The following is a 23,357-nucleotide window of genomic DNA, read 5'->3' as shown; positions in this document are numbered from 1 at the left end:
GGAGGGTGAAGATGCACATAAGGCCTCAGTCAACTGATCGGAGGGCGCAAGCTATGTGGGATTGCAGAAGTTTGGAGTGGTAGGGTGCAGTGAGACCATAAAGAGATTTATAAACAAAAGCAATGAGAGTTCAGTGTAATTAAGGGATAGGGATTTAGTGCAGGACTTGACACTTAAACAGGATGCAGGTGTCGACATTTACTGGAATAAGTGTAACTCGTCACTAGGCATAATAAATGTGCTAAATGTGCCCAAGGACATCCAGATATACATGGATGATTTGCCCCAATGTGTGTAGTTCCTCAACAGTTTTTGGCTGATACGGGCACTTATTCAGTGTACATATTATATCGATTTTATCATTGGTTGCATTTTGTGACAATTAAACCATAGGAGTATTTACTTTGTGTAAATATATGTAAACCACAGAGAAATGCAAAAACTTTGCCAAATTTATTTTGGCCCCTTTGTGTTTTCCATTACTGTTACATGTACTTAGCCAAACTGACTACATTTACAATATAACTGTAGCATCAGTGTTAAGTGCTGCCCTGAAGGAAGGAGTCTTATGCCACTTTGCTCCAGCGTCAACTAGGGCCCTGACTCCAGATTTATTTTATTTTAGTGCTAGTATGAGGCAAACGATGTTACAGTTTATAGTGTAAATGCACAGCCAGATATGAGCGCTCAGTAATCGGAGGACAAGGCAATTAAGGATGTTACTATGGAAAGTGTTATTTCTTATTGAGACAGTTGCTCACCATTTACCAATGTAACTTTATAATTAATTCTCTACCTAGTAATAACTTAACCTGTCTGTAGATAACCTCTCTTAAGTTCAAGATATCCAGATGATTGATTGACTGCCTAATTTGACATTCAAATCTAACCTTCCAAAAAATGCCCAGAATTTTGTGTGTCTACAGCTAATTTCATTTTTTTCCAGTGCATCTTTTTCCTTCCCTTCATGCCATTCCTCAGTTGAGGGGGCTGTTTGCAGGCATCCTCATGGAAGGTTTCCACCAACGATAACTCATGTAAACTTGCTAGGGGATGAGCAAGAGTAGCCACATGTGACTTGCCCGCCAGTACAACTTCCCCATTCTGAATAGTGCAACCGAGACTAATAAACTAACACAAGCCCACATCTTACTATTCTGAGGCACAAGTCCAAATGCAGGATATATGTTTACAAATGATATGCATTCACTAACAGCGCACATTAACAAATAGATTTAAAATAAATTGTGCAACATTTTTAAGTGTCCAAATTAGTACATCCCTTTTTTCAGCTTAACAAAAAAAAAATCTATCAATTCAGGCAACTCATTGTTACCGACGCCTTCCCATTTCTGTTCCTGAAGGGGCTGACTCATGCTCAGGTCGTTAACCCAAGTATCCATTATTGTGAGCTTCGATCATGGGTGCGATCAGGCCAATTTCATGTCAAACCACCATGGAGCGTGGTAACAGGATGCTATCTAGCCTCTCAATGCCCATGGCCACACACTTTCCAGCAGTGGCATTGCATAGCAATCAAGAGCTGGAATCCTGGGTGATTTTTCCCAGAGACATTGTGGCCAACAGTACCACTTCTATTGCTCCACTGGCTGAGATCAACTAACTCTGCACGAGGGATAAAATCTGGGACCTTTCTGGTCAATATGGCTCAGTAACACATACTCACTCACTCAGTCACCTAGGCAAAGAATGTGTGCTGAGAATTTTTATGCCAGCGCTACTGAATTCCTAAAAGTATCAACACAAGTGAGGCTAATGTCAAAAGGTGAACCTTGCGCTGATTTAATAGAACTGGCTATCATGTCTAAACTACTTGATCAGTAACAAAACACCTGTATTGTGCTTGACTGCAAGTGCACGGAGTCCTGGTTTGATTGATCAGCTTAACTGCACTCTCCCAGTCACAGTGCCAATAGTATACCAACAAATACTATATAATGACTACACCCCTTTCCACAGGAATGGCCAAGCAAGCTCACACATTAATCTTTCCTCTCAATTAGGAAACAACTCACTTTCCTTTATATTAAAAAACCTCGCTATTTTCTCTCTGCCTCACCTGAATATGCTGGAATACAGTTCTACACACGCTGTTCACCCTCCAGTACCTCACCCAACCGGCCATTCTTCACGTGAGATAAGACAGTTGGAGTTGGCGGGTTATTCTAGCACTGAAACAGGGATTTCGTAGCCGGGCTCAATCTTATCCTTACCCAGTTCTGCCACCTTGCAAACAATGGATAGTGATGACGAGCAGGAACCATGGTCGATTTTCCCCCTCCTCAAGCAGAGAGAGAGAGAGACACAGTAAGGCCAATTGCATCCTCTCTAATTCTATCTAAGCTGCTGGCTATCTGAGCATAGACTAGGAACCTGTAAGGCTGAGTTACATGCTGCCTTTACCAACTGAGCCATTGGTGAAGTTACATTTCACTGACTGGGTATGAGGAAAACACTAATTCACGTTTGGCTACTGCAAACAATTATTCTGATATACTGCAGCACCAGGCCACCTTGTCTAGGGACGGGGGAAGTAATCCAATCTCATCAGGTTTCTTTCAAAATTGCATTAAATTTTCCCCAGACAATCACACCATATTTAAAAATGAGGAGGAAAACATAGTTGTTGGAAGATAAATTACTTAAAAAGTTGTTTTGTGGGAAAAATATGGACAGTTAAGAGACACTGAAAAACAAAGGGCAGTGTGTACTATTACTACAACACAAAGAATAAGGCTGTGCACAGCTGATCAGCAATAATAAATCAGTTATGTTACAGGTTTTAAAAGGAATTGAGGAGCAGGGAAACTTAAGGGTTCAGATACAGCCTATAGTTATGAGAAGAAACTAGAAAAACTGCGGCTCTTTTCACCAAAACAAAGAAGGTTAAGAAGAGATCTAATACAGCGGTTCAAAATTATATGGGGCTTTGATAAGGTAAATTAGGAAAAACTATTTCCATTGTTTGTTAAGTCAGTAACTAGATGGCATAAATTTTTGATTACCGAAAAGAACTAAAAGGAGGTTAGGAGATTTTTTTAAAATTCAGTGTTGGGTGCATAAAATGCTGAATCCCTCATCCATGCCTTTGTTACCTCTGGACTCAACTATTCTGATGCTCTCCTGGCCGGCCTCTCATCTTTCACCCTCCGTAAACTTGAGCTCACCCAAAATTCTGCCGCCCGTATCCTAACTCACACCAAGTCCCGTTCACCCATCATCGCTGCGTTTGCTGATCTGCAATGGCTCCCGGTCCGGCAACAGCTCAGTTTTAAGAATTTTCATCTTCATTTTTAAATCCCTTCATGGCCTTGCCCCTCCCTATCTCCGTAACCTCCTCCAGCCCTAAAACCCTCAGATCTCTGCACTCCTCCAATTCTGGCCTCAATGCACATCCCCGATTTTCATCGATCCACCATTGGCGGCCATGTTTTCAGCTAGCCAGGCCCTAAGCTCTGAAATTCCCTCCCTAGACCTCTCCGCCTCTCTCCTCCTTTCAGACGCACCATAAAATCTACCTCCACCTGTCCAATATCTCCTATGTGGCTTGGTGCCAAATTTTGTTTCACAACGCTCCTGTGAAGCACCTTGGGTCGTTTTACCACGTTAAAGGCGCTATATAAATGCAAGTTGTTGTTGTTGTTGATGCAGATTTTGGCTAGTTTACTTTAGATTTATAACATTCATTTAACTTTAATTTTTCATTTCCCAATGTATCCACCATTTCCATGGTGCCGAAGGAAAGCAGATCTGATACTACATTTCTGCCATTGTTGTTCTTGAGGTGGCCACTAGGAGGTATGCGAGAGTTGCTTAGGGCAATGTGCTCACTAAATAAATCCACTCAGTGTTCCTCTTTGATGATTTTAGATCATGGGTTTTCAAAGTGGGGTCTGCGAGGTCATCAGATTTCTGACCGTCTAGGGCGGACCTATCACATGGTAAGAGCACAATACCATAAAAAATTCAGCATTCTTTTTTCCCTGAATCTGCTGACTTAGTAATATGTTATTTGTTGATGTTATTTTTGCTGCTTTATACAAATAAAGAATGTTTTCTGCAATGATTACACTAATTTCCTTTGGGTAGCTAAAACTGAACTTGGAACAGGGGATCCTTGGGAGTGTGTCAATATTTGCTGGAGGAGCAAATGCAGAAAAGTTTGGAAAAGTACTGGTTCAGATGAGAATTGGAACTTTTGCACACGGGAAATCACGGCCATGAACATGCACTCTACCACTCCGTGACACAGTTTCATTTAAATTTTCAGATCCAATACTGATCATATTTTCACACAACTTATGCCAACATACTTCAACAAAAAAAAATGTACGCTAGTCTCTCTTTACTCCACTGACCCTTGTCTTGTTGCATTACAACAGACAGCATCTGCAGCCCAGATGGAACCTGCTCCCAGGCCTCCGCCAATGCTACTGACTCAGCTTCTAGGAAGTGCAAAAGGAGCCGAGGGAGGGCCCTCAATCCAAGTTTCCCTATCTGTGGAGAATGTCTGGCTTTCTGCTCCCAACTGCTGTTGTGACCTTCTGTTGGAAATGCATGTGAAGATATGTAAAGATTGGATTAGGATCAGCTCTGCTGTTCCCAGAGTCAAATAACCACCAGCAGTCAATATTCTGGCTGACACATGAAGAATGGCCCACAACCAGTACCTTGCCCACCTTGTAGAATACAGTCTAGCAGAAGCCATCACCTTAAGCATCAGCACAGGGACAAAAGTAAGGATGGGGGTGAATCACTCAGCCTGCTGACGCTGCATAAATGACTCCTGCTCTCACTTTTTGGGCTTACATGCTTATATGTTTTGTCTCTTTTCAAGTTTTGATAAAATCCTAAATTAAAGTGCAAATATATTAGGATCTTGATTATAGTTGTAATTTGTATTCTATTACTTTTCACAACTTAAATAGTTTGCTGCCTATAATTTAAGTTGAAAATTGCTTGGAAATTCATTCTAGCAGATAAAGATTAGCAAATATGTGCAATCTTTACAGATACGGTGGAATTCCACTGTATGTATTGCAGATTCAAATAGGCAAGAACAAATAAGCTAGCCTGCAACTGCACTCAAGTAACTTTCAAACCCTGAAAACTGCTGAGTCCTGGACTATTATACCCTCAATGTAAACCAGTGAAGCAACAACAACTTGCATTTATATAGCACCTTTAACATAGTAAAATGTCCCAAAGCGCCTCGGAGGAGTGTTATCAAACAAAATGTGACACCGAGCCACATAACAAGATATTAGGACAGGAGAGGTAGGTTTTAAGGAGCGTCTTAAAGGAGAGAGAGGTAAAGAGGCCGAGAGGTTCAGGGAGGAAATTCCGGAGCAATTAAAATTGGGGATGCGCAAGAGGCAAGAATTGGAGGAGTGCAGGGATATCGGAGGGTTATAGGGCTGGAGGAAGTTACAGAGATAGGGAGGGGCAAGGCCATGGAGGAATTTGAAAACAAGGATGAGAATTTTAAAATTGAGGCATTCCTGAACCAGGAGCTAATGTAGATAAGCGAACACAGGGGTGATGGATGAATGTGATGTGGTGTGAGTTAGGATATCGGCAGCAGAATTTTGGATGAGCGGAAGATGGGAGGCCAGCCAGGAGAGCACTGGCATAATCAAGTCTGGAGGTAACAAAGGCATGAGCGGCTGCAGAACATTCTGAAGGACAAGAGCAGCAGGTACATGGGAACAACACCACCTGCACGTTCCCCTCCAAGTCACACACCATCCCGACTTGGAAATATATCGCCGTTCCTTCTGGGTCGAAATCCTGGAACTCCCTTCCTAACAGCACTGTGGGGGAACCTTCACCAGACAGACTGCAGCGGTTCAAGGCGGCGGCTCACCACCACCTTCTCAAGGGCAATTAGGGATGGGCAATAAATGCCGGCCTCGCTAGCGACGCCCACATCCCATGAACGAATAAAAAAAAAACAGCCAGAGGTCGTGGTCCATATTGGTACCAATGACATAGATAGAAAGAGGGATGAGGTCCTGCAGGCAGATTTTAGGGAGCTAGGAAAGAGATTAATAAGCAGGACCTCAATGGTAGTAACTCCGGATTACTCCCGGTGCCATGTGCTAGTGAGTACAGAAATAGAAGGATAGTGCAGATGAATGTGTGGCTGGAGAGATGGTACAGGAGGGAGGGCTTTAGATTCCCGAGGCATTGGGACCAGTTCTGGGAGAGGTGGGAATTTTACAAGCCAGATGGGTTGCACCTTTACAGGGCTGGGACCAATTTCATGGTGGGGAGCTTTGCTAGTGCTGTTGGGGAGGATTTAAACTAGCCTGGCAGGGGGAAGGGAACCTGAGCGTAGATTCAGAAGGGATAAAAGCAAAGCTGAAAATGGAAGGCAGAAAATTAGTAAGTGAGTTTGGAAGGCCGAGGAAACAAAGGCTAGAAAATAGACAACAAAGGAGTTTGGCAGTGCTTAATGGCAACACTTCAATGCAAGGAGACTAGTGAATAAGGCAGATGAGCTGAGGGCACAAATAGACATGTGGAAGTATGATATCATAGCTATTACTGAAACATGGCTTAAAAGGGCAGGAATGGCAGCTCAACATTCCTGGTTACAGGGTTTTCAGACGAGATAGAGAGGGGGATAAAAGAGATGGGGGGGGGGGGGTCGCAATATTGGTTATAGAAACAATTACAGCTGTGAGGAGGGATGATGTTAGAAGGATCATCAAGTGAGGCCATATGGGTTGAACTGAAGAATAAAAAAGGGGCAATCACACTGGTGGGAGTGTACTATAGACCCCCAACAGTCAGAGGGAGGTAGAAGAGCAAATATGTAGGCAAATTTCTGAGAAGTGCAAAAACAATAGGGCAGTAATAGTAGGGGATTTCAACCACCCTAATATGAACTGGGATAGAATCAGTGTAAAAGATTTAGAAGGCATAGAATTCTTAAAATGCATTCAGGAGAACTTTTTTAGCCAGTACGTAGCAAGCCCAACAAGAGAGGGGGCAGTTCTGGACTTAATTTTAGGGAATGAAGCTGGGCAGGTGGAAGGGGTATTAGTGGGAGAGCATTTTGGTGGTAGTGATCATAATTCAGTTAGATTTAGCATTGTTATGGAAAAGGACAAAGATAGACCAGGAGCAAAAGTTCTCAACTGGAGAAAGGCCAATTTTACTAAGCTGAGATGTGATTTAGCAAAAGTAGACTGGAAACAGATACTTGAAGGTAAATCAGTGTCAGAGCAGTGGGAGGCATTCAAGGAGGAGATAGTGAGGGTTCAGAGCAAATATGTTCCCACAAAGAAAAAAGGGTGGGACTCCCAAATCTGGATGTCAAGGAGCATACAGGGTAGGATAAGGCAAAAAAAGGGAAGCTTATGTCAGATACCAAGAGTTCAATACTGCAGAAAGCCTAGAGGAGTATAGAAAGTGCAGGGGTGAAATTAAGAAGGAAATTAGGAAAGCAAAGAGAGGGCATTGAAAAATATTGGCAAGTAAAATCCAAAGATGTTTTATAAATACATAAGGAGCAAGAGGATAACTAAGGAAAGAGTCGGGCCTATTAGAGACCAGTGTGGAGGCGGAAGACGTGGGTATGGTTTTTAATGAATACTTTGCATCTGTCTTCACAAAAGAGGGGGACGTGCAGACATTGTAGTTGAGGAGGAGGAGTGTGAAATATTGGATAGGGTAAACACAGAGAGGAAGTATTAAGCGGTTTAGCATCTTTGAATATGGATGAATCGCCAGGCCCGGATGAAATGTATCCCAGGCTGTTAAGAGAAGCAAGGGAGGAAATAGCGGGGGCTCCGACCATTATTTTCCAATCCTCACTGGATACAGGTGTGGTGCCGGAGGACAACTAACATTGTATAAAAAGGGAGTGAGGGATAGATCGAGTAATTACAGGCGAGTCTAACCTCAGTGGTGGGCAAATTATTTTAGAAAGGCACTGATTTATCAAGGACAGTCAGCGTAAATTTGTTAAGGGAAGGTCATGTCTGACTAACTTGATTGAATTTTTTGAGGAGGTAACAAGGTGGGTAATGGGTTTGATGTAGTCTACATGGATTTTAGCAAGGCTTTTGACAAGGTCCTACATGGCAGACTAGTCAGAAAAGTAAAAGCCCATGGGATCCAAGGGAAAGTGGCAAGTTGGATCCAAAACTGGCTCAGTGGCAGGAAGCAAAGGGTAATGGTCGACGGGTGTTTTTGCGACTGGAAGGTTGATTCCAGTGGGGTTCCGCATGGCTCAGTACTAGGTCCCTTGCTTTTTCTGGTACATATCAATGATTTAGACTTAAATGTAGGGGGCATGATTAAGAAATTTGCAGATGATACAAAAATTGGCCATGTGGTTGATAGTTAGGAAGAAAGCTGTAGACTGCAGGAAGATATCAATGGACTGGTCAGGTGGGCAGAAAAGTGGCAAATGGAATTCAATCCGAAGAAGTGTAAGGTAATGCATTTGAGGGCAAACAAGGCAAAGGAATACACAATAAATGGTAGGATACTGAGAAGTGTAGAGGAACAGAGGGACCTTGGAATACATGTCCACAGATCCCTGAAGGTAGCAGGACAAGTAGATAAGGCGGCTAAGTGGGCATACGGGATACTTTCCTTTATAGAATATAAGAGCAGGGAGGTTATGCTAGAACTATATAAAACACTAGTTAGGCGACAGCTAGAGTACTGCGTACAATTCTGGTCACCACATTACAGAAAAGATGTGATTGCACTAGAGAGGGTACAGAGGAGATTTAGGAGGATGTTGCCAGGACTGGAGAATTTTAGGTACAAGGAAAAATTGGATAGACTGGGGTTGTTTTCTTTGGAACAGAGGAGGCTGAGGGGAGATTTAATTGAGGTGTATAAAATTATGAGGGGCCTAGATAGAGTGGACAGGAAAGACCTATTTCCCTTAGCAGAAAGATCAATAGCCAGGGGGCATAGATTTAAAATAATTGGTAGAAGGGTTAGAGGGGAGTTGAGGAGAACATTTTCTACCCAAAGGGTGGTGGAGGTCTGGAACTCAATGCCTGAAAGGGTGGCAGAAGCGGGAACCCTCACCGCATTTAAAAAGTACTTGGATATGCACTTGAAGTGCCTTATAAGGTTACAGACCAAGACCTGGAAAGTGGGATAGTTCTTTTTTGGCCAGCACAGACAAAATGGGCCAAATGGCCTCCTTCTGTGCCGTAAATTTCTATGATTCTATGGATGAGTGTTTCAGCAGCAGATGAGAACCAGGAAACTCCATTATATTGCAGAACATCTTCCAGCAGAAGCAATTCCACAATATGAAGGCTCCCTATGTTCCAGGTTCATGCTGCTTTACTGTAGCAACACTGATGACACTGGCAGCAATGTTTGAACAGTGCTTGTGCAGGAACGGTGTGTGGTGCAGCTGCTCAAAAGTCAGGAACGTAATGTTACGATTCCTGAATGGCCTACTCTTGTTCCTATGTCTTGCCCCTGGAGACGTGAATGAAACCACCAGCTGAGGTGGAGTTTTAAGTCTCTGGACTCATAGATGCTGTCTTATTCACAGTACAGGGCAGCTTCTGGAAGCTGTTAATATAAATACGGTATGAAAAGCCCAAAGTGCATGATGACTTGACCTGAATCACCAAATTTACATATGTTCAGATTTAATACTGCCGGGGTTTCACTTTGCTCATTGCCCTTCTGTCTGCTGCAATGTAAATGTTCCGATCTAAAGGTATTCCAGCTTATACCGTGGGAATTTAGAACAGCAGATGGATGGAACCATTATAAAATAAGCACAAAATAAAAGCAATCTGATCACAAATGTGCCGTTTTTATATAAATGGAATCAATATCTGTTCTGAAATAGAATGATACGTCTAAAACATGCCTGTATACTTCACACAGAACCTTCTCTGTTTTGTAAATACTTCAACCCTATTTATATTACAGAATCACTTTCAGTGGAAGCAGTTCTGCAATTTGATGCAGCTGCCCCATGTTGTAAATTTACCCACTTTGGTGGCTGGCAACATGCACGGTTGCTCAAAGACCTGGAACTTAACTTGACGTGGATCCTCCTGGTGTTCTACAAATAGAATATGGACAGAGTTGTCCTGGGACACAAGCACTGAAAAACTTGAGGCTTACGATGAACTCCTAACAAATTATTGGTTCAACCAATTTGTGGAATATCAATCATATCCGACTGATCATTACTCAGCCTCTATCTATGTATATCTACTTCAGTGACATCATGAATTGGGGGGGGGGGGGGGGGACACGGAAATAGATGATGACCCAAAGGATTTTTTAAAAAATCCGCCCAGGGTTCCACTCCAGATCACCAACCAGTGAGCAGTGGTGGAAAGTAGACATGTGGATGTTGGGTGAGAACAGGATTGGGCTCAATTCTGATGCTTTCCAGAGTGAAATAGTTTGCCAATGCTTATTATCAAGACTCGTATGTTAGGAATGGCTACTTGAGCAAGGTAACAGAGCGCTACAGGCATTCAGGGATGAGATGTCAAACCAAGGCCCCATCTGCCCGCTCAAGTGGATGCATTAGATCCCAAAGCACTATTTTGAAGAGCAGGGGAGTTCTTCCTGGTGTCCTGGCCAATATTCATCCCTCAACCAATATCACTAAAAACAGATTAATCTATTAATCTGGTCATTATCACATTGCTGTTTGTGGGACCTTGCTGAGTGCAAATTGGCTGCCGCGATTCCTATATTGCAACAGTGACTACACTTCAAAAGTGTTTAGTTGGCTGTAAAGTGCTTTGTGAAAGGTGTTATATAAATGCAAATCTTTCTTTCTTTCAGGGAACTGTACTCCAGCAGCAATCAGCACCTTCAGGAGAGCAGCAAGAAGACTATAATTAAAAAAATTAAAACCCAAGGTTACAAATAGCTCGATTGGACTCTTACTGGTATTGCCGAACAACTAATCACTAAGTAACAAACATGGAAATGAAAAAGGGATCAAGTTTTCAGTTACAAAACAACCTTTTCGGTTTTCATTAAAAAGTGAAGGATGGCAATGCCAAAAGGACATAGCTTTAACTTTTATATTTAGCGCAGGGATCTTCAGTGCTACATCTCATGCATGTGATAACTGATCGAAGAGTGCTGTCACTGGGTACAAAGTGGAAAGTATTCCATTCGGCAGCATTGTCATCCTTCATCTTGACAAGATCAGATCACGAATGAAGAATTAAATTAAAATAAGACTGCACACACTGTCATTTTCGTTTACCTGACTGAGCAGCTGCCCATGAAAGATGGTGTTCACCACCTTGAGAACCTGCTTGGTGAGCTTCCTTTGAGAAAAAGGAATGAGGATCCTGTGCTTTGTGCCTTCTGATTCCAGCTCCTGCTGCACTTTGTCCAGTAATTCACAAAGAAATTCCTGAGCGTCTTGCTGACCATATCCCCTGAATGCTGGGATCAGGCTCCATACAGAGTGCAACATAGCAAAGGGGGATACTAAAGCCCATTTCCCAGACCACATTACTCGAAAAAGCGTGTGAAGTTCATGGCAAAGAGAGATGTGCTTCGAGCTAGGCTCCTTGGGTTGAATAAGTTCCAGGTTCCTGGCCATTGAGGCACCTCCATTCAAACCAGCTGGCATGCTGTATCTCCCTGAAGTTCCCACATGATCATTTCTTCCTGCTATGTAAGTTGCAGGACCAATCCCTAGCGTGACCTTGTTAGACAATCTTGTTTTCCCATTTGTGGTCCTTGCCAATAGTTCTTCAGTCTCACAGAGATCAAGGGTTAAGAAACACTCTCTGAACTTCTGCAAGTGACTCAGTACTTGCAGGATGGAGTTCATGTAGCAGGTATTACCAAGGTTTCGGAGACCCGTAACACCAGGAGTTACCACTGGTTTACGCCTGGCAGCATAATAGCGCTTCATTTTGTTCCTTTGTCGTTTTGAGGTAGGGGCAGTTTGTAGCACCTTTTTTCCAGTTGGTTTTCTGCACTTTCTCGAGATATGTTCCTCCTTCTGAATTTGAAATAAAATTCTTGCACTTTTCCTTGGCGGAGTGTTGGCAAGCTCTTCCATGAACTTGCGCTTTAGCTCCTGTCGGCGCTTCCTCGCTTCTTCCTTTCTTCTTTCCATTTCCTCCTCTAGCCTCTTTTCTTCCAATCTACGTTTACCGCTAGTTGTCTGTTCAAACCAAATGCGCATTGCCTTAGTTAGCAAAGACTGGCGCCTGTGCCAAAGAGCGGTGAACATCTGCTCTGTACTATGAGTCTGCCCTCTTTTGCTCTTCTGAAACGAACAAGGAGATTCCCCGCAAGCCATTGACCGCAACGCCCTGCCATTGCGTGCAGTCGGGCTGTACTTTTGGTTCTTTATTGCACTTAAAGTGCTTCTCAACAGTTTTAAATCCCCCGTAGCATTGTCATTCAACACGTAGTCATCACAAAGATAACAAAAGACATAAAGTTCATTGACCTCCATGGCCAAAGGATGCCTAGTTTCCTCAAAGTGTTTGAGTGCATGCTCCTCAATGTAGCGGCCACAAGCCACATGGGAGCATTTAAGACAGGCCCAAACAGACTCAGTGGTGTTGCAGTCTATGCAATGCCACTTCTGGGGATTCAATATGGAGTGATTTTGGGCGAGTCGCAACCGCCCTACATGCTTACACCTATCCATGGCTTTAAAAGCTCTCAGAAATATTCTGGTTGTAGTATCCTTGACCTGCTGTACTGCTTTAACCTGTAGGAGGAAAACAAAAAAAAAACTTCAGCTTTTGAAACTTTATAACAAGCTGTAAAGCATCAAATCAGAGAAGATTCTCACTGAAATAAGGTCCAAGCTTTTGTAAATGCCCCGCTTCTAATGTGTTACCCCTGCAAAACACACCACTATTCTTTGAAGTGAAGAACAAAACACACCTCATTGTCTTTGCACGCCTTGTAGCCACCAGCTCAGGAGTAGCGCATCAAGAGGCCTTTACTGCCCTCTAATTCAGTTAATAAAGGGTTACAGGCTTGTGACAAATGATCTAGACATCCTCAGAGGCTGACACTATCAATTCTGAATCAAGACATCTAGTGTGATGTTGGTTAACCTCCAAAGAAGGTGCAGTACTCGAAAATAAGGTATGCAACAAAAGACAGGTTTAATATTTTTCTTATAGTAGCAAATAGAACCTAAATCTACAGGAGAAAAAAAATAGGATAAAGTAGCTGCCGTTTGCTACATTATGCAAAGAATGATTTAGGGGAACCAGGTTAGCTTACTGGCTTTTTTTCCCCCCCACAACTAAGGTTTTCATCCAACCCAAGATATTGTGAAAGAGTCACCACAATATATAGTTATATTCAGAGTAAGAATTTAAAAAAATGATAGCAAGGACGCTTGACTGGAGAAAAAATTATCGCGAGATTAAAAACGGACTTTGCCTAGATTAAATGGAAGGAAAAACTGGCACATAGAACCATAGATTAGAAATGGGAAATATTTAAACGGGGAAGGAAAAAGTAAAAATCATGCATATTCCAGTAAGGAGAAGAAAGGGAGCTTGTCAAAGAATGGGTAAATAGGGAAATTAGGGAGACTTTAAAAGCAGAAAAAACATGTAGCAATTACAGGGCAGATAAATATAAATATAGGAAAATTACAAAAAGGGAAATTAGAAAGATTAAAAGTAGCATGAGTGAAAATTAGCAAAAAAACCCAATAAAATGGCATATTCCTAGTGAGATGATAGTCAAGGTTTTGGTACAGTCGTGAAAAGATGCAGTGAAGCTGAAGGGAATTGCAGAAATACAAAATGTGCTTTTCCTCAATTTTCATAGATGAGGTGGATATTTGGTTCTATGGTGTTTCTACAATCCTAAAAAATTTAGTGTCTGTGCCGGCTCATTGCTAGTTCAATCCAAAATTAATTCCACTTCTTTGCAATCGCCCCAGAGTCTTGTATCTTTCTCTATTTCAAATATTTATCCAGTTTTCCTTTAAAAGATACAATGGTCTCTGACTCAACCACTCCCTGTGAAAAAGCATTCCATGCTCAAACAACCCTCTGAGTAAAGAAATTTCTCCTAACCTCTCTTTGCAATCGTTTAGTGACCATTCCCTGTTCACCCTATTAAAACGCTTCATAATTTTTAAAAACATCTACTAAATATCCTCTTCACAATCCTCTGCTCTAGTAAAAACAGTCCCAGTACCTCATGTCTCCCCTCATGACTAAAGCAATTCATCCCTGGCATCATCCTGACAAATCTATGCTGTACAGCCTCCATGATTTCCATGTCCTTTCTATAATGAGGCACCCAAAACTGCGCACAGTAATCTAACAGTGGCCTCATCAATGCCTTTGTACTGTGGAGCCAATAAGAAAGGTTATTATTTAGCCAACAGGGAAGTTCATTATTCAAAGAGCTGGTACAAAAGAAGTTACTCAAACTTAAGTTAGACAAATCACAGGGACCTGTTTGTTTACATTTGAAGATTGTGATGAAAGCTAGGGAATAATGAGCAGAGGCTCTGACTATAATTTTCCCAAATTCTGTGGAAGGAAAAATTGTGCCAGAGGATTGGACCGTGGCAGACATGACATTCTTCACAAAAGGAAACGGGGTAAGCCAGAAAATTATAGGTTGGACTAGAGTCTATAATACAGGATGAAATTACTAAACACTTCAGGAAACCTAAATTAACATGGATTTCTAAAGAGTAAGTCATACTTGACTATCCTTACAGGATTTTTCAAAGAAATAATAGATGTTGACAAAGGAAATGTAGCGGATTGGTTTATATGGATTTTCAAAAGCATTTAATAAGAGACTTATGACAATGATAATGGCACATGGACTTACAGGAGATGTAGCCTCTGTTTGCTATGAGGGCATATTTGAAATGCTTTTGGACAGCTGTTAAGCGAGCACAGCATAAAAACTTCCCCGACTGGCACCAAGATTGAATTGCACTTAAAAGGCCTGAAAAGATGGCCAATGTGGGAAATGTCACACTGAATAATACAGTAAGGGGATAGTCTAAGGCTGATGTTCAGACCAAGTAGATAAAGCGAGCTTTACTCAGCACCTAACCATGCCATACCTGACTTAGAGTGCTTGATCACAATATTGGCTGCTTCAAATGCGCCATTTCTCATTCGTCACCTTAGTGAGCACAGCAAAGAGGCATCGTTTGGTGAAGCATTAGACATACAGACCAGAGGATCCTAGATTCGATTTCTAGTCTGTGCAGTTAGCACCTGGCCCACTGCAATTGGGCTCAGCGCCACTGGGCTACAGAGTGGAAAACTCAGCCAAGATGCCCACTTCTGATTCCTATATCGTGACCACTGCTGGAAAGTGCCTAAGTGGACAGAAACAGACTGGTCTGTGCAGTTCACCGCAATTGGACAGTATGCTGACAACAACTGTCTAGGTTCACAAGTGAAGAATGGTCACTTGACAAAGGTGTTAGGGGATGGCTGGCAGTGTGGAACAAGAGTCAGTGACTTCAGGAGGAAGAACAAAAGAAAATTAGAAAATAAGAACACGGGTTAGTAGGTACAACCCTCGGGTAAAGGCCAAGAAACAAAATCAATCTTCCATTAGCTACACTAGAATTTAAGATCAGCAAATCGTGTTCCTAATCTTTGGAAGTGCCATCCCTGATCACATTATCGAACATAGCAAAGACAAAATAAGGAAAGGTTTAACGCTCAAGTTCTTGGCTGAAAAAAAAGCAGACATAAAGTATCAGTACTTACTTAGACATTCTCAAATCTTCTTCCAACAACAGAGAGGTCACAGTCTGGTAAAATACCATTTCAGTAAGCAATGGTCACAGCACTGTACCTCCACGATACGTTGCTAGGAACTGTCAGGATACCATATTACAGGCAGACAACCTTACAGCTCTGAAACATAAAAAATAAGATACCTTTTAGTACAAAGTACCATGGAGATTGTGTCCATGAAGCTAAGACATTTATCATGTTCAAAGTATTTTATTCAGTAAATGAGTCTGGCAATGGATCAAGACATTTTAAGAGAGCAAAGCCTTCCGGGGCAAAACAGAATGTTAATATTTAGACAATGCTCTTTCTGTAAGCATCACTAACTAGCATCATTGGCATTCTGTTTGTTACTTTCCTTTCTATCCTGAGAGGTATCTGCACAGCAGTGGAGGATTGTCTTTTTATCATTTCAATATGCAGATACCCCAAGACTACCCACCAACATGGCTGTCAAAATTCATTTGGTTGAATTTTGATGTAAAACATCAGAACTGCAAAAACTGTAAACATCTAAATGAAACAAATGATCTAATTTTCTAATGATATGCCAGCCCTGAGGGCTTAATTGCACCAAGTGGTCAGCTGCTACAGGCCAGCATATTTCACTAAAACCAAATGAATGTACTGATTTAAGACAGTTGTGACTATGAGCTGGAATTACAGCACAGGGTTCTCGATGCTACTTTATGACATTATTTAAAATGTCATAATACCATTTATGAGTTAGAGAATAGAAAATCTAAACAGGACATTCCCATTAATGCATGGGTTAACATCCTCATTTATTTGTTCACTCAGTGTTGTATTATGTACATTGCATCTGCCATGCCTCGTCTTCCTTGAATGCCTGATAAATATACAGTTAACCCTTGCTATAATGTGCAATGGAGGTGAGGTTGAGGAGGGCAGAGGAAGCAAGCCATGCATTACAGTAGATTGACATTCCCTTTCATCCCAGTGAACAGCATGGTGGAAACAGTAGGGAAATATTTCTAAATACACTGGGGCAGGAGGAAAAGAATGAAGACAGTGGCCAGAGGAAGCTTTTCAAGGCACAACAAGGGAGAAGGGACGCAGCAGGTTAGCTGGGGGGTGGGGAGGCTATGGAGAGGAGCAGGGGACAGGAGGGAGAAGCGTTTTCAAGCCATGCCTCGGATTGTGTAGCGACAGAGAACCTTTCAGCATTCTTTTTATTTAAACAAGGCTTTTGAAGAGGATAAAAGGTGTAATAATGACTAAAAAACCACAATTAAAATATTCCCCCCCCTACTCCTCGCATCCTCCAAAACAGAGACTGCAGAGGCTAGGGATGGACAGTTGTTCAAATCATGCATTCAGAGTTAGGCCTCTGCCATTGATCAATGACAGACAGAGATGAATGGAAGTTCCAATTGGCTGATTTGATCAACATGCACAAAGGAGGCACATTGAGAAAGTGTGAGGGGGCTTTAACAGAATTAACATGAATCACAGACACGTCATTTGTTGCAGGATTTTTTTTGGAAGCGTTTAAACCACAATCATAAGCATGCTACAAAAAAAATTAGATTGAAGACTCTTCAAATAAAAAAAACTAAACTCCACAAATTGCTGCAGGAATCATTAAATAAAGAGAATCAGGGCAGGAATTTAATGGGTGTTCTCTGGGAAAAAAATCTTGCATCATGACAGCTCTACTGCTGCAAAACCTTAACACTAACTCTCTGGAATAATTGGTTTCAAAAACTGCACTTCATATTCATCAATGCTCTTAAATTGCAGTGCACTCCTCAAGTGCAAATGGAATTTAACATTTTTTTTTTACAAAAACCTGTTTGAGGAATATACCATGCAAGGGGAGTGTATATAATATTTTAAAACCCTGATTTGGAAGAGTGCATTCTATCTTTCCACTAACACATAAGCATATAGCAGTTCAATTATATCTTTACACTGGCATAGCTCTAACACTAAGTGTTAAACTGACCCATCTCACCAAAGTACACTATTCCAAAAGGATTCAGGACTGTCAAGTTGTCACAGGTAAACGTCAACGCTAGTGGAATCTAGATATACACATACTCTGATCAAACCTAAAATTCGAACCGAGCATTTTCATTTACTCCAGTCTGGGACAGTATAATCATATCTATCTTTTCTCATTCACTGGCACATTTTCATTCTCTATCTCTCTCTCTTATTCTCAGCATGCAACCTCTGCTACCTTGTTTTACACAAGGTCCCATGTTATCTCCTTATAACTACCTTGCTGAGATTTCTCAATGTCTTTCAAAAAAAAAATGACAATTAAATCTAAATTAGAACTCTGTGACTAACAGGTTACTAATCATTAATGGATCATGTTTATATAAATTATCCCTCCAATTTCTTTCCTCCAGAAGGCACTGGCTCTTCCTGTGTAGTTCCACAAGAACCAGCAGTGCTGTGGTATATTGTCCAAGTACAAGCGAGTGTCAATATGCTATTTGTCCGTGGAAGAAAGCTAAGCTCTTGCTGGTTTTTCTCCTTTCTAGCCCAGGGACAGGGAGTTACATTGCAGCATTCTGCCTAAATCAGCTAATACAAAAACACTTGAATCTGAGCCATGCAGGCCAGAAGGTCCCACATTTGATTTCCAACCGCCTGGTGCATTCATCCACTAAATCAATCAGGGAGTCTGCAATTTTTTTTCCACACTCCTTCTTTCTACCAAGTTTCACTCCTCCCTGAAAGCACCATCTCCTTCCCAGGGTACCACAGGAACCAAACCCCCTCTAGTACCTTATTGTGGAGATGCCGGTGATGGACTGGGGTGGACAAATGTAAGGAATCTTACAACACCAGGTTATAGGTGTTGTAAGATTCCTTACATCTAGTACCTTATTCTATATATTCTGTGCATAGAGAGGAACTATAGAGTATTGGCTCATGGAGTGTGTTTGGGGGGGGGGGGGGCAGAGGGTAAGTCCCACCCTGTCTCATTGGACAAGAACAAGCACACACTTCCAGCAGGGATGACTCGATAGGGGTTAGAATTAGGAACCCTGCTGAACTTTTCCTCCTTGATTCAGGATCTCTGCGCATGAGAACTCAGCAGAGTGTAGGGATTGAACATAGAACCTTCCTGATCTGTATGGTTCAGCTATTCTTGGGCACACAGTTGTTATATATGTAAAGATCTAGAATAAATCTGACTGGGGCTTCTGCTGGCTCCCAGATTTGTAAGAAAGAACTTGCATTTACATTGTGCTTTTCAAGACTTCAGAATGTCCCAAAGGACTTCACAGCCAAGAAGTACTTTTGAAGTGTAATCACTATTGTAATGTAGGGAAACACTGCAGCTAATTTGCACACAGCAAGGTCCCACAAACATGATATAAATGACCAGATAATCTGTTTTTGTAATGTTGGTTGAGGGGCAAATGTTGACCAGGACAAAGGGGGAATTCCCCTGCTTTTCTAATAATGCCAAAAGATCTTTCACATCCAACGAAGGGCAGACGATACTTTGGCATAATGCCACAACCAAAAGACTGCACAGTACCCTCACATCAATGCACCGAAGTGTCAGCCTAGATTACGTGCCAATTCTTGGAGTGGGGCTTGAACCCACGACCTTCTGACTCAAAGGAGAGAATATTACAACTCAGCCAAGGCTGTCACATAGTAGTCTAGAACTTCTGGTATTTTAACCGAGGGTTGGTGCGGGCGGCTCTATACAGCTGCTTTAAATTTTTTATTTTAGATTCCAGAAGGCTAGCATCAGAGAGACAATTCCCGATGTTTATTAAATCCAGCTGTCTTATCCCAGCGACACTCAAACATATGAAGTATTGAGCTACAACTGCTCAATAGGAACAATTTGCCACTGGAATAATGCAGCCAGATTTTTGTAGACACCAGAAGCTGGATCTTGGATGCCGGTCTCCTGGAATCCAAATTTAAACAGCACCAATATGAAGGCAGCTCACAAGATTCAAGTCATTCAAAGCTGAATTACATAGCTCCAAAAGAGTATGTATACTCTCCCGAACAAGGCAGATTCCCAGCAATATTTAGTGGACCTCCAAAGGTTTTGGATGAAAACATTTCCTTTTAAATTAAATTTAGTATTTAAGAAAAACAAACATTTTGCCCACTTTTCAGGCACTAACCTCCGTATTCCCATTGTTCTTCATAAACAGGCCACCTGCTACAGTTAATGCCACTCTGTAACCGGCTGCTGGTAGGTGGCATGCAAGTGAGATCAGGAACCTCAATGGAAAGAACTATGAGCACCAAGATACAACACCACATCTTATATTTAAATTGCGCCTTTAATGTAGAAAAGCATCCCAATGCTCTTCAAAGGGATAAGATCAAAATGGATGCCAGGCTAAGGAAAGCTAGATTAGGAGGGGGAGGGGTGCAAAAGCTTAATCAAATGGAGTGAGTTTTAAGAAGGATCTTAAAGAAAGAGGGAGATGAAGAGAGAGAGATTTAAGGAGGGAATTCCAGATCGTGGGACCTGAGTAGCTGAAGGTGCAGCCACCAATTTTGGGCTGCTTTGTAGGGCTGGTGAAGGTTACAGCGATAGGGAGCAGCGAGGTCATGGAGGGACTTAAACACAAGGGTGAGAATTTTAAATATGTAGCATTGGGCGACTGGGAGCCAAAGTAGGTTAGTAAGGTCAGGGATGATGGGTGAGCGGGACAGGATCCAGGTAGCAGAGTTTTGGATAAGCTAAAATTTACTGGAAGGTGGAAGCTGGGAGGCCAGGCAGGCAAGCATTGGAACAGTCAAGTCTGGCAGTGACAAAGGCTTGGACAAGGGATTCAGCACCAGACAGGCTGAGGTAGAAGCAGAGACAGGCGACATCACGGAGCTGGAAGTAGGCAGTCTTTGTAATAGAGGATATGCGGTTGGAAGCTCAGTTTGGGGTCAAATAGGATGCGGAGGCTGCGAACAGTACACCCCATTATTCAATGGTCCTGTACCACTAGGCTGCCCGTCTTCCTCAATTTTTTTGTAAGTTTAGGATCATCAGGAAAAGGTGAAAAACTGTAAATATTTTCTCAATGGGTAAATGCGCCACGTGGTACGATACTGCACCAGGCAAGGGTGGTTCCAGGAACAATCCCTCTCTGCGTTCGGTTAGTCATTTGCAACTAGACAGACAGTGGAGAACTATTAGACTCAGTTCCTGTTGGCTAAGGAGGCAAAACAATAGGGAGAAAAATGAAGATTCCCAATCCGGATCTCTATATAGTGACTCCTACTGGAAAATGCTCATGTGTAGATCATGTATAGACAATTCATGACAGGATTTGGCTCAGTTGTGATGTGCTCCATGGTTAAATAGTCCCATAACACTCACATGGAGAATGACCACTTGGGCAAAGTACTGCAAGGTTGACAATACCCACAGGACCAGCGCTACAGTTGGTGTAATTATTTTCGGGAGGGGTATAAAGTGAGGAGATTTGGGGGAGGTGCAATTCTGGCAGCTACAGAATTACCCTATTTGCACTGGTATGATGACTGTGCAAGTATAAAGTTGGTAGCATCCCAAGTGGCAGAAGAGATAGACATGAAGTAAGCACGAGAACATCCTCCCTCTCCATCCTGGGTTCACCTACTGAGTGTAAAAGCTCAACTGGTGTGAAACCAGCATTAGTATCTCAGCAGCCTAGTTATTACCATGGTAACACAGATACTGTATTTGCAACAACAAAAGCTCCTTTCTCTCTCCTGTTCGAGGGTCATACATGCATTCTAAACACCACTCAGAGGTACCCCGCTGCGTTTGTAGTTTAAACAGGATAAACTCTGATCTCATCATAATCAGCATCTGCAGCAGAAGAACCAATCTTCCACGCAGTAAACAGTAGATATCGAGAATCTACTGGACATAAACTCCAGCGTCAAAATGGCTTACCAGTTACAATTCAGGTTTAAAAAAATAATCCTCATCGTTATCGAGCCAAAAAGCTTTGAATGTCCCCTAGAACAGGGAAAGATTTCAAGTAATCATCACAACAGAAGAACCCAGCTGGGGTTCCTGTGCCTGATTACTACTCAGGGACCAGTGCTGAAAATGCACATGTAGATGTTGGGTGAAGACAAGGTCAGGCTTTGTTATGAAGGCGCTTACATTCACGTACTATATCCTTCTGCCTCTTCTAAGACTTAGTGTGAATGCATCACATGGCGTGGTACTAGGCCACGTAGACCAGAAGGATCCAGGTTTCATCCCCAATCTATGCTGAATTAGCTGATCCCAGTTAGACAGCAGTTGGCATGTTACAATTGGCCTCAGTTGCCCTGAGTTTGGGAAAGGCAAAAATATAAATAAAATCACCAAGGGTTTCCGTTCTTTACCGCTATCCAGCGACCCCTAATGGAAAGTATGTTGGGCATGTTAGGTAAAGAAGGAATCAGACTCAGTTGCAATGCCCTACACAGTCAAATAGCTTGTTGATATTCACTATTAGGCTCGTACATAATGACCACTTGGGAGAAGTATTTCGGACAACCAGCGCCCGTGGAATTATAACCTTAGGGCGAGTCAATGCCACCAGTAAGAAAATCGGGGAATTTAAAAAGGCACCATTATCTATAGAAGTTCAGCTAGATATTAATTCAGTGTTCAAACTGGCAATCGGAAATCAGAGTGAGCACTCACTGCTCAGACACACCCATAAAGAGTGGCCACTTGAGTGAAATACTAGAGGACTATGGCTGGTTGTGGAACTATACCCTGTGTTAAGTGCACATCTTAGGAGAGGAAGGGTAAGCATACAAAATTGGAAAGGAAAGAAATGGGCTTTTTTCAGAAAACTAGACTCTCCTGTGAAAAGCAGATACAATTCTCAATGTAGGAATGACAGAGTTTTCTTAATATTGTATTTGTAATATTGTATGAACAAAATGAAGCTCACTGTTATAATAACCAGAGATAGACAAAGCCAGGAAAATTGGCAAGACATAATTAGCGATCTAATCCAGTTTTTATTTTCTCCTCTCAATCTGCCGCTTGTTAAAATGGCCACAAATTCTGCTGACATGCTCAGGCTGATATAAGATACGACCACAACAGCACTGAATTGCCCAATACAAGACCCAGTACAGACTGGATATTCAACCCAGGTTGCATCTTATTTGCGCTTTATATATTACAGAACTACTTCATGGAATAGTCCTGGTGCAGTGGGGCAAATTTCTCATCCCACAATACCCACTGGAACAACAATCAATCCCTATGCCAAGCTAATGCTTGCGCAGTTGTTTGAATTTCACAATTCATAGCTTCAATTCTGGCCCCTGGTCCTTCCCCAGAGTGTAAACAGACCAGCAACTGGGAAGCTACAGATCTAGCCTGCAGAGAGGGGGGGGGGGGGGGGGGGGAGGTGAGGAAAAGAGAGAAAGGGCACTCACCTGTAGCCAGAGGGGAAAAAAATAGCAGGGCCTCACTAGAGACAGCAAAAACCACCTCTTTTATTAAGTTATAGTTTTGATAGCCTGCTAAAAGTCACTGTTCTGGCTCACAGACGAAGACTGAGAAAAAAGGGAAACACTAGGTCTACCTCTGCTCCAAGCAATCATTGTATGTAAACAATT

General features: G+C 42.1%; 1 protein-coding gene across 2 annotated transcripts in view; it reads right to left on the bottom strand.

Annotated features, from left to right (window-relative positions):
- usp49 (ubiquitin specific peptidase 49) overlaps positions 1-23,357 on the bottom strand; it is a 62,103-nt gene that overhangs the window by 19,527 nt on the left and 19,219 nt on the right. For both annotated transcript variants that reach the window (XM_068007575.1, XM_068007577.1), the window contains exons 2-3: positions 15,750-15,899; positions 11,261-12,736 (exon numbers count right to left, since the gene is read on the bottom strand). In XM_068007575.1, coding sequence (XP_067863676.1) covers positions 11,261-12,673 — 1,413 coding nt within the window. In that variant the 5' untranslated portion in view covers positions 12,674-12,736; positions 15,750-15,899. The remainder of the gene's footprint in view (positions 1-11,260; positions 12,737-15,749; positions 15,900-23,357) is intronic.

Source organism: Heptranchias perlo, chromosome 27, assembly GCF_035084215.1.
Source record: "Heptranchias perlo isolate sHepPer1 chromosome 27, sHepPer1.hap1, whole genome shotgun sequence".
Taxonomy (NCBI): Eukaryota; Metazoa; Chordata; class Chondrichthyes; order Hexanchiformes; family Hexanchidae; genus Heptranchias; species Heptranchias perlo.
This window is presented reverse-complemented; position numbering and strand designations above follow the sequence as displayed.